Raw genomic sequence first — 11,838 nt, forward strand, 5'->3', positions numbered from 1 at the left:
TATATGCTAGATACACAGTCTGCCCCTGAGCTACGGCTCTAGCCCTGCGTTTTTTAAATTTTATTTTGAGACAGGGTCTTGCTAAGTTCCCCAGGCGAGGCTGACCTTGAAGTTGCTATCCTGCTTCACCCAGCCCAAGGGACTACGGGGCGGGCCTGTGTCCCCTAACTGGGACCCCTCTTTATATTCATCCATTCAAAGACAAGGTCTCACTGCTGTTCAGGCTGGCCACCACGCCTGCCCTCTATTGTTACAATTAGTGTAACTTAAGATATTCAGTGTTTAATTTGCAGTATTTTGCACATGATTGTAAATTGGAATTATCTTTCTTGTAAATTTTCTGCTACCATAGGAAATGTAAGAAAGTACAGGGATATGAGCAGTAATTTGAATTCCTTACAAACAATAGAAATTTCTTAAATCACAAGCCCCACTTATATGTGGAAAATGAGGTATCACTGGTTGTGGCGGCACACACCTGTACACCCAGCACAGCACTCTGGAGGCTAAGACAGGAAGATCACCATGAATTTGAGGCCATCCTGAACTACATAGCAAGACCTTGTCTCAAAAAACAAAATAAAACAAAACAAAGATGCCATCTTATAAAGTTACAGATAAAGGTAACATACCAAGCAATTGTACCTCTAGGTGTATATCCAAGAGGACTGAAAGTGTGTATCAGAATCTTAACTCACATGTTCATATTCGTTACAGCCCAAAGGCAGAAGTGACACAAACATCCATTAGTTAATGAATGGATAAGGCAGGATATATCCATGTGACGGCATATTACACAGCCATCAAAAGGAACAAAGCATTGATAGATCCTACATGAATGAATCTCAAGAAAACATTTTACAAAGTGACAGAAGCTAGACACAAAAAGCCACACAGTAGCTCTCCATTTTATTTATTTTTTATTTTTTTATTTTTATTGAGGTTATTCGTACAATCTAGGTATACAATGCAATTACATTCATCCTTGGGATTCTGTACCTGTACATAATAGGTCTTGATTCTCATTTTTCCCCTTGTCCCTGCCCTCCCTTCACCCCCTCCTCCCCTCCCCATTTACAAACACTTTATTTCCATTTTTTCAGTTTCTCATATTTTTTCCCCTCCCTTATTACCTTTCCCTTACCCTACCCACTTTTCCTACACCTTTAGCCCTTTTCTTCCTGTTTCGCATTATTAATTATCTCATTAGGATCCTGTGTACTATTATAGTTTTTCACACCAGAGAAACTATTCGGTACTTCAATTAAAGAAATCTCTGTATGAACATTAAAAATAGGGAATCCTAAAATAAAACTAAAAAGGAAAGTAAAAGAGAAAAGGCAATGATGTAACATTAAAATAACCCTTAATTCTGGAGATGAAAATGGTCCCTGAACATATTTAAATTGCTTCTTGCTCTTATAGTTTTATCTTGTTCTTTTTTTCATTATTTAGAGAATACTTTATTAGTTTCTGTAATCAAACCCACTTAGATATGACCTTATATATTTGGTATGATGTGTTACCCCTGTACACTTGAAAAAAAATAAAAATAAAAATAAATTAACATTTCTAGACCAATATGGCTGTCCATTTCTGTACAATGCCAACTCAACACAGTAAATTGGGATGACTTTTTCCAAAGTTGGCAGCACCGTTAAAGTTTCCCAAAATTCAATTTATATATATATATATATATATATATATATTTATATTTATATAAAAAGACTAATAATAGCAGTGTGTTATGCATCGATAGCAGCAACAGCTTTTCCAGGTTCTGCAGTCATCTGAACAAAATTATAGACATTCAGCACATTGCATTAAGCTCTCCATTTTAATATGAGATTTCCTGATCTGGGAAGTATGTGGAGACAGAAAGTAGATTGGTGGTATTAAGAGCCTGTCTCAAAAAATAAAGGATTGAGGTTATAGTTTGGTGGTAGACTATCCCTGGGTTTGATTCTCAGTACCACAAATACTGTAAGGAAATAAAGTGAGTTTAATGGTACATGGATTCTGTTCCCCAAAAAAAAGTCCGATAAGAGTTTGAGTTTAAAACTCTCCACATGGGCCTGGAGATTTAGCTCAGTGGTTCCACCACCTGCCTTGCAAGCACAAGCTCCTTAGTTCGATCCCTGGTACCCCCCAAAATAAATTAATTAAAAAATAAAAATCGCCATAAAGTTGTAAATTATATTTAGTAGTCATGTGTAATCATCTCAATATTCTTATCAGCCTTGAGCTAAATGAGAGGTTTCATTAATAAGATTTATGTGGATTTAAAAGACATTTTTTTTTAGTTTTTATTTATTTATTTATTTTTTGGTTTTTTTGAGACAGGGTCTCACCATGTAGTTGAGACTGACCTGGAACTCACTTTGTAGCCCAGGCTGGTCTCGAACTCAAAGTGATCCTCCTGCCTCAGCCTCCCGAGTGCTGGTGGGATTACAGTTGCCACCACTCCTGGTTTTAAAAGACTTTTGTTTTTGGTACCGAGGATTAACTTGAACTCAGGACCTTGCGCTTGCGAGGCAGGTGGTGGCACCACTGGGCTAAGTCCCCAGCCTAGAAAGATTTTTTTGAAACGGAGTCTTGCTATGTTGCCCAGAGTGGCCATGAATTCTTAGGCTCAGTAAATCCTCCTGCTTCAGCTCCCCAAGCGGTCCCTAGCCGGGACCACAGGAGTGTGCCAACACAGTGGCCTGGAAAAAGTAATCTTTTTTTGAGACAGGTTTTCACTGTGTAGCACTACGTAGCACAGGCTACCCTCAAACTTGCAGTGATCCTTCTGGTTCAGTGTCCCGAGTGCTGGGATTGCAGATGTGTGTCACCACGCCCGGCAAAGTATTCTTTTTGAAGTTGGCATGCTTTTTTCTCCCATAACAGTCGCTATGCCAAATACCAAAATAATTTTATGATACTTAATAAAATATCTTACATGTAAGAATGAATTTTTTTTTTTTTGTACTGGGGATTGAATTTGGGACCTTGTGCTTGCAGGGCAGGTGACGGTGATGGTACCACTGAGCTAGATCCCCGGCCTGTGAATACTTTTATGTATGTATGTATTTATTTTGTACCAGGAATAAAACTCAGGACTGCCACTGAGATACCTCCCTGGCCCAAAAATGAACATTTTAAAAGATAAAACTAGGGCCAGGGATTTGCTCAGCGGTTCCGCCCTCTGCCTTGCAAATGCAAGGACCGCAGTTCGATCCCTGGTACCGAAAAAGATAAGACTAGTACCTAACTCCCTTTAAAAGATAAAACTACTACTTATCACCCAGTTTAAGAAATACAGCGCTGCCGGGCCCGGTGGCACACTCCTGTAATCGCAACACTCAGGAGGCTGAGACCAGGGATCACCACGAGTTCCAGGGCAGCTTGGGCTGCATAGTGACTTCAAGGCCAGCCTGACCGATACGGCTAGACCCTGTCTCAAAAAAACAAAATAAATAAAGAAGGGCGTTTCCCCCTCTCAGCTACCTGCTTTGCCCTCTCAAAGCCCCTCAGGTCCTGTTGGTGAGCCCCGTTCTCAAGGGAAGCAGGAGCGTGGGCTTGCTCCCCCTGTATTTACACTAACCTTGACTCACACAAGGAATATGCTTGGTAAATCACCAGAAAGTGACTTATTTAAATTGCTGTGCGAACAGACCTGTGTGGCAGTGATTACGTGCACTTTAGATAGGCAAAGCCTGGCACCAGCTGCAGCTCCCTTTGAACTTGCTTCCGTTTTTGTGCTCGGTTAGGAGGAAGCTCTGAAAAATACTCTGCCCTTTGTAGTTTGCCCTTTGTCTTAGCTTGAACATCAGTGGTTAGGCAAGAACAATGTGACGCTTTCAGCAATTCTTAGAAATAGTTCTGGGGTGAGTGATGAGTGAGTGATGAAATTTGGGCCGGGATGGGAGAGGAGCCTGCTGACCCAGAGTTGGAAACTAGCTTGCTCTTTGCTTTGAGGCGCTGGGGTTTGAACCCAGGGCCCCAAGCATGGTAGGCAAGGTAGGCGAGTGCTCACTGCCACCCTACACAGCCGAGTTACTTGAGAGGATGAAGAGGTCATTTCTAGTCACAGAAGTGACCTCTTTGCAGCAGAAGAGGGAGTGTGAGGAGGAGTGCAGGCCGGATTGGCCTTCTGTGTCCTAAGGTAGGGCTTATCTTGTTAATCATCAGGAAAAGAAGTTTTGTTACTCATGCAAGCCCTGAATACCCTATCCACCCCGGAGGAGAAGCTGGCAGCTCTCTGTAAGAAGTACGCTGATCTCGTGAGTATTAATCAAGGGCAAAATGAGTACGCTTGATGGGCTTTTTATTGATTTTGTTGTTGTGGATAAACTTTTTTTTTTTTTTTGGTATGGGGGAATTGAACTTGGGACCTTGCGCTTGTGAGACAGGTGGCTTCATTCCCGGCCTCTGATTAACTTTTAAAAATATGATTTTCATGTAGCTTTAAATGTCAAATTATATTTTATTCCAAAATTGAAGAGAATATTTATTTATTTAGGTTCTTTGAAACAGAGTCCCACTATGTAGCCCAGGCTGGCCTCAAACTCACTATGCAGTGCAGGCTGGCCTTGAATGGAGATCCTTCTGCCTCAGCCTCCTAAGTGTTGAGAATACAGGTGTGCACCACTATGCCCAGCTCTGTTTTGTTTTTTTGAGACAGGGTCTGGCTATGTAGTGTAGGCTTATCTTAAACTCAAACGGTGAGGCGATCTTCCTGCCTCATCTGAGTGCTGGGATTACAGGTGTGCATCACCCTGGCTGGCTATTGGGTTTTTTTTCTTGATTCTGTAATTTTATTTTACCAGGTAAAATATACAGTACATGATAGTCCTGAGGCGTAGCATAGATTTTTGCCTTTTTTGAAATGGGGTCTTGCTATTGTTTCCCAGGCTGGCCCTGAACTGAACTCCAAATGTTCTCCTGCTCGGCCTCCCAGGTAGCTGGGACTACATGTTCATGTCACTGTGTCAGCTGGCATAGATTTTCTGTGACTGTTGTAGAATGCTTTCTGGATTAGCCTTTCCATTGCTGGGTTCTGATGCTTTCGAGGCCACTTAGACTACAGTGATTTGTTGTTGTTGTTGTTGTTGTTTTTGGTCCTTTGAGACAGGGTCTCACTATGTAGTTGAGACTGACCTGGAACTCACTATATAGCCCAGGCTGGTCTCGAACTCACAGCGATCCGCCCTGCCTCAGCCTCCCGAGTGCTGGGATTATAGGCGTAGGCCACCACGCTGGGGTCAGACTACTGAATTTTGTAGTGAATTTTTCCCAAGGGAGTTCCAGAGACAAAACTGCTAAATATTTTGATTGAAATTATGAGTTAAGATGAAATGGGCTACTAAAACAATAGTATGTCTCAGGAAATATTTATGTAGCATCTAATATGTGCTAAGCTTTCTTTTTTCCGTCTTCCAGAGAAATTGATCCCATTCAAAACTTAGTTGTGGGCTTGTTATTTTAAGTAATATTGATTATCCTTTTGGGATGGTGGCAGGAGCATCAACATGGAAACCCTAGGGCTGGTGATTTAGCTTAGTGGCACCATGCCTGTCTCACAAGTGTAAGGTCCTGAGTTTGATTTCCGGGACCAAAAATCCAACACCGTGGAAACCCTGCTACCCATTCTGTTAGATCCCTTTGAAGAAAGGTTGGTGGGGGGACTTTTATAAGTAGTTCTAGTGCAAATGCTAACACTTGTGTTGTTTGTGCGAGACTTAGATGAATTACCATTTACAGTTTAATGTAATTTACTGTTAGAAAGGTTATTCCATATCACAATCATTGTTTTGGTCAGCAAGCAGCCTTAGGGCAGTCAGCTCTGATTATTATCCAGAGCCTCACTTTTACTTTCCTTGGGCCCAGGAAGTGGTCTGGGTTGCGCCCCGCAGGCACTGAGCTGAGCAGTCCAATGCCTTCTGCTGGGTGGCGCCCTGTGGGCGGGGCCTCTCAGCAGGTGGCCCGGAGAGTCCCGGATGTAGGGCTGGTAACCCGCCTGGACTGCTGGCTTGGGGAAGGAGAATCGCGGAAGAAGTGCAGAATGGGACACGAACAAAGACGGGCAACACGTGCCATGTGCAGAAGGCTAAACCACGGAAAAGGCAGTGCAGGCGGAGCGGCGGACAGTGGGCATGGAGGGAGAGAGCGCGTGAGTCACCCCTGTCGGTGCTTGGCCCACGAATCCGCATCTTCCTGAGCTCTGCTGAGACCACACTCATCTCACTGCAGAGGTGCATTGTCTAGCTCGCCTAGTGCTGAAGCCCAAGGAGGAGCCTTTCGTCACTGCTCGTCAGCTGCCACGCAAGAGTGTTGTATGGGGATCTGTGCGGGGCAAGGGCGACTTTTGGCCCCCGCGCTCAGCACACAGTGGGTGCCATTGCCATGATTCTGCACCGTGGACCGGAAGCGCTTGCAGTCTCTTTCCTTTTCATATGCTCGAGTAGTTTCTTACCGAGTAATAAGGTTTGGTAGCTAGATCTGCCTTTTTATGTCAGAAATGCACTGACTATTGGCCCATTTGTTCTATAAATTTTAAGTTCAATTCTTAGATCGGGTTAGGAAGCACATTGCAGGGTTTTTCTGTTGTTTTTTTCAAACATCTTACTGAGGCCTATCTTGAATTCATTGGCTCTGGTGATCTCCATTTGGGATTATGAAGGCTTTCATGGGATCTCTGGATGCATTTAGGGAAGAATTACCATTCTTGTGGAAGTGGAACTTAAAAGGGCATTATTCTTATGGAAAAAATGAAATTTGAGCCGGATGTGGTGGCACATACCTATAATCTGGGAGGCTGACGCAGGGGGAATCACGTTCCAGCCCAGCCCGGGTGACTTAGTGAGACCCTGCCTCAAATTTAAAAAAAATTTTTAAAAGACTACTATCACCAGCAAAAAGAAAAAAAAAGTTGCCAGACTGAGTGGCTCTCACCTGGTATCTCAGCACACAAGTTCAAGAGCAACCTAGGCTGTGTAAGAGCAAATTCAAGGCTGGCCTAGATGACATAGCAAGACCCTGTGTCAAAACAACAAAAACATGAAAGTGAAGAGAGATTATGAACTGAGAGGAACATATTTTCTTCTGACAAGTACAACAGAAGATTTTGTAGCAAGAATACTTAACACCAGGCTGGGGATTTAGCTCAGTGGTGCCGCTGCAGCTTCCCAAACACAAGGTTCCAAGTTCGATCCCCGCTACCAAAACAAAAAAGAATATTTAACACAGGTAAACAGGAAAAGGACACACACTACACACCCAGGAGAAAGTTGGGAAGACATTTCATGGAAGTGGAAAAGGGCACAGTGATACCGTCAGGCCCATTGTTTGTTTTTTGAGAGTAGCCAGCTCTCCATCCTAGTGGCAGAAATGAAGAGGTGGAAACAGAGTAGGCTTTGGACAGGGTGTGGTCTGCCGGCTCTCACATCCGCTGTGGTGATTCCGATGTGCTGGCCAGTTTGGGGAACTGGAAAACCTAGAGCAGAGCTCATCGCGCAGACCGTGTCTCAGGAAATGCAGACCATGCCAGGGCCACTGTGTGTCCTGACGAAGCCTGCGCACTCCCGCTGCCCAAGAAGGGCCAAGGCTGGCTTGCCCGTGGTGTGCAGCTGTGGGCTGAGTCCGTTACAGCTTGGTTTGCATTTGCCGACAAACTAAGAATGTTATTTATTTTTGGTACCGGGGATCCAACTCGGGACCTTCTGCTTGCGAGGCAGGTGGCAGCACCACTGAGGAAGCAGTCTTCTAACCCCTGATCTCTAGCTACAGCCCTAGAGTCCTAGAGTTGTGTGATGACGGTGAGGTAGCCACTAAAGCTTAATAGAAAAAAGAAAAGTCCCTCAGTTGGCAGTAGTCACAGTTAAAAATATGTAAAGCCAAAAAGCTTTGTTTGGTGGGTTTTTTTTGTTTTTTGTTTTTTTAGCACTAAATGGGGAAAGAAGTGACTTAGCAAGGCAAGCAAGGAATACCCAGCGCAGGATGCCCCGGTCTTGTGCCCGGCCTGGGGGCGGGGTTAGGGACGAGCCGCCTCCGGCCCTGCACTGCTGCCCCCAGGTGGCAGTCAGGCAATCCGCAGCCTCTGAAGGGGGTCGGGGGTTACCGCCCGGTACCTGCGAGCATTTTGCTCGGAGGACGCTTGGTGTGCTTGCCGGGCCACACGGTGGCGCTCTTGCTTTTGAAATCGTGACTCAGCGTCATTTGCTGCACTGGTGCGGTGTAGGAGAGACAGTGAGGCTGCCGTCTTATCGGCTGGTGCACACTGAACCACGAAACAGACTCATTTGCTTCAGACCTCAAATCGTAGCCTTTCCCTCACAAAGAACTCTGAGTGCTGCTTACTGAGCTCTAGATTCTCACGGCCATTTCAGTACTGTAGCCCGTGGTGTTTAGAAAAATAAAACTCAGTGTTGATTTCGAAAACTGTTGATTCCTAAAACATCACTTTTTTTTTTAAAAGTTCAGTAAAAGCTATTTTGTCATTGGGTTTCAGTATGCCTTTTGAACGGGTAGGAAGGGGCTAGACTTGTGCAGCAGACAGCAGTTGGGACACAGCTGGGCTGGGAGCTGTGGGTCCCGGCTTCAGTGCAGTGAGGGGGGTTCATTTCCCCAGGGCAGCCGGAAGCCAGGGCCGCCTTGCCAGTGGGTGGAATGAGTTCAGAACTTAGAGTTGGAGCTGGACACAGCCCCCTGTGACGTGGGAATCACTGAGATAGAGTGAGGAAGAAGAGGTCTGCTCTGCATCTGGAGTTGGGCAGGGGCACAGAATGGAGGACTTCGCCCATCCCCTCCCTGTCCTAAGTGTGCAATCTGGGCAGCTTAGTGGTCTCTGGGCTGTGGATTTCCTGTTAAAGCTTTTAGGAGAAAGCTAAACATGCATAATAAAAGGTGAAGATTAAATGTATCTAAAGGGTAAAAATACAGGATCATTTCCACCTGCCGTAGATGTGCTTACTTCCTTGATGCAGCTGGGAAAGAGGAGGTTGGCAGCGTTGCACAGCCGGAAGCAATTTAACTAAAATACTACACTACGCCCTCTGGCTTTGTGTTTGCACTGTCCCTCCCCCTGAACTGTGCCCAGCCCCAGTGTTTGGCTTCCTGAAGGGTGCACGGCTTTGCCGTAGTCCTCCTGGCCACAAGTCTCAGCTGCTGTCCTTCCTAAAGATAAAGTGTTAATTGATTTCAGCTGGAAGAGAGCAGGAACGTTCAGAAACAAATGAAGATTCTGCAGAAGAAGCAAGCCCAGATCGTGAAAGAGAAAGTTCACTTACAGAGCGAGCACAGCAAGGCAATTTTGGCGAGAAGCAAACTAGAGTCTCTTTGCAGGGAGCTTCAGCGTCACAATAAGACCTTAAAGGTTAGTCAATTCGTGCTTCTGTTTTTCAGGACGTACTCAGCTGGTTTTATAATCGTCTTGTGTCCATTTGAAGGAAATGCGTGGCACTGCGTGGAGAGCAGGACACCACCTTCTTTCTGCTGTGCTTGGCCTGATGCTATGTGGGAGGCCACTGTGACATAAGACCAACAATTTCTCTCTGCTTCTCGGTGTCCTGTGAAGGATTAGTTCCATCCGGGTCACTCACAGGGAGTTGACGTGGGACTGCCGTTCACACCTTAGCTCTTGCTCAAGGCCATGGATTAAGGAGCTCTGAGTTGCGCTGCTCGGCTGAGCACTGACGCAGCTGACGCCCATGGATGGGAAGCTGTTGGGAAGTCAGACTCCCACAGTGAGAGCTTCGGGGCTCTTGGGGGTCAGGGCCCCCTGCCCTGCCCATCCTGGGCATCATCATAGCACTCACGCCTCGGCACATTTTAACAAGGGAGAGCCGGCAGGTGCCTAGAGACAACAGGGCAGGAGGGCATGGAGCTGAGGGGAGAACCTGCCTCTTCCACCGGCCGGACCCCGGGCAGTACCCTTCGTTCCCCCAGCACACGCACAGCTGAGGTAGGAGCCCCCCAAGGTGGTCTTCACCTGAGGCAGTCCTCACCTGAGCGGGACCGCTATTCTCTTGTCCTTGTTGGAATCCTTAGCTATAGATCTGAAGTAAAGTCAGTGGTATTATTTGTCCTGGGACAGGTCATTTTGAGTGGATCAATGAATGTATTTAGACCTGTAAAGGTCACCTGACTCTTGCGGTTTTTACAGTAAGGGTTCCACTCAGCCCTGGGCCCCTGGGGAGTGGAGGCGGTGACCCAGAAGGAGACCTGCAAGAGAGGCTCTGCCTTCTGGCGACAGCCAGTGGGAGCTGGCTGTGAGAAACCCCAGACCTGTAGCCTAGCACAGTGGCTTTAGGTTCTCCTATCACTCTGGGAGTAGAGCATTAGTTACTGTGTCTCCTTGGGAAGAGCAGATTGCTTTCAGATGAGCGCCTGTGGGGAGGAGCTAGAGCTCGGGAGCAGCATTTCAGGGAGCGGTAATGAGTGCATCGAAGTAGCTGTCTCTGTGAGTGTCTTATCTGTAGGCCACACTAGTAACAGACATTATTTTGGGCACCAAGGAGGAAAATATGCAGCAGGCACGGGAAGAGGAAGAACGGCGTAAAGAGGCAACGGCACATTTCCAGATGACTTTAAACGAGATCCAGGCCCAGCTGGAGCAGCATGACATTCACAACGCCAAGCTCCGCCAGGAGAACATGGAGCTGGGGGAGAAGCTGAAGAAACTCATTGAGCAGTACGCGCTGAGGGAAGAGGTAGGGCGTCCTGTCCTGTCCTGACTGTGGACCGGGCTGTGCTCATGGCTCCTGGATATGCCTGGTAGGAGGGCGGGGCCCAGGATGGTGAGTGCGACGCTGCTTCTCCTCTAGTGGGGTTGGGGTCCTGGAGCAGGGCAGCTGTCACATACAGAGCCCTTTCTTACCCAGACTCTGGGTGAGGAAGCATTCGGCCCCAGTAGCCACTTGCGTTGCATTACAGCCATGTTTCAGTTTTCTGTTTTGTCTTTTGAGACATGGTCTTGCTATGTTGCCCAGGTTGGTCGTGAATCCCTGGGCTCAAGTGACCGTGACCATCCTGCCACGGCTTTCTGAGTAGGGACCATAGGTATGCTCTGCTGCTGCACCCAGCTCCAGATTTTAAAAAGTGTGTGTGTGTGTGTGTGTGTGTGCACGCGCGCACACAGGTCAGACCATGGCCTTGTGTGCTAGGCACGCGCTCTGTGGAGCCACACCTTAACCCTGTTTTGTAATTTTGCTTTTTTTCCCCTCCCTTTGGTACCGGGAATCAAACTCAGGACCGTTTGCAGCACCACTGAGCTAATAAATCCCTGGCCCAAATTTCGCTTTCATTTCTTTATTTTTGATGGTGTGATCAGACCCAGGGCTGTATGCATGCTAAACGTGCTCCCTGGCTGAGCTAACCCCAGTCCCATGATGTTATTTTTAATGAGGATTTTGTACTATTTAAGAGAAAAAGAAGCTGCCTCTGGCCCCTCCTACACACTGTGGCAAGGTTTACTGGACCAAGTCAGGGCCCTCTTCCACAGAGGTTCCTGCCTGCGCCATGCCTGTCAGGAAGATCACAGGCGGTGTGGTGCACCCTCTGCCTCCAGGGCATGAAAGGACGCCTTCCTGTGCCTTGTGTCCGCATGGGGATCCACTCAAATAGCTGACTGCAGTGGAAAAAACAGTTGTGGCATCGCTTTCCTTCTTTATCCACTTTTCAGCTTCCTGGTAATTTACAGTGTTACAGACCCTCGAAGCTATTTCAAGATTTTTCTTTCGATCACTCTACCACATTTTGCTTTTCTTTTTTTTAATAGTACTGAGGATTGAACCCAGGGCCTTCACATTAAGCTATATCCCCAGCTCTTAATAATTTTGCTTTTTTTTTTTTTTTTTT

The 11,838-nt window shown here is 46.4% G+C and overlaps 1 protein-coding gene across 1 annotated transcript in view; it reads left to right on the forward strand.

Annotated features, from left to right (window-relative positions):
* The window catches only part of Txlng (taxilin gamma), a 44,956-nt gene that overhangs the window by 24,558 nt on the left and 8,560 nt on the right, over window positions 1-11,838 (forward strand). The window contains exons 3-5 of the mRNA XM_010643683.3: window positions 4,174-4,265; window positions 9,185-9,355; window positions 10,497-10,691. Of these exons, the coding sequence (XP_010641985.1) occupies window positions 4,174-4,265; window positions 9,185-9,355; window positions 10,497-10,691 (458 nt within the window). The remainder of the gene's footprint in view (window positions 1-4,173; window positions 4,266-9,184; window positions 9,356-10,496; window positions 10,692-11,838) is intronic.

This window comes from Fukomys damarensis, unplaced genomic scaffold (assembly GCF_012274545.1).
Source record: "Fukomys damarensis isolate Sample0158 unplaced genomic scaffold, DMR_v1.0_HiC HiC_scaffold_39, whole genome shotgun sequence".
Lineage (NCBI taxonomy): Eukaryota > Metazoa > Chordata > Mammalia > Rodentia > Bathyergidae > Fukomys > Fukomys damarensis.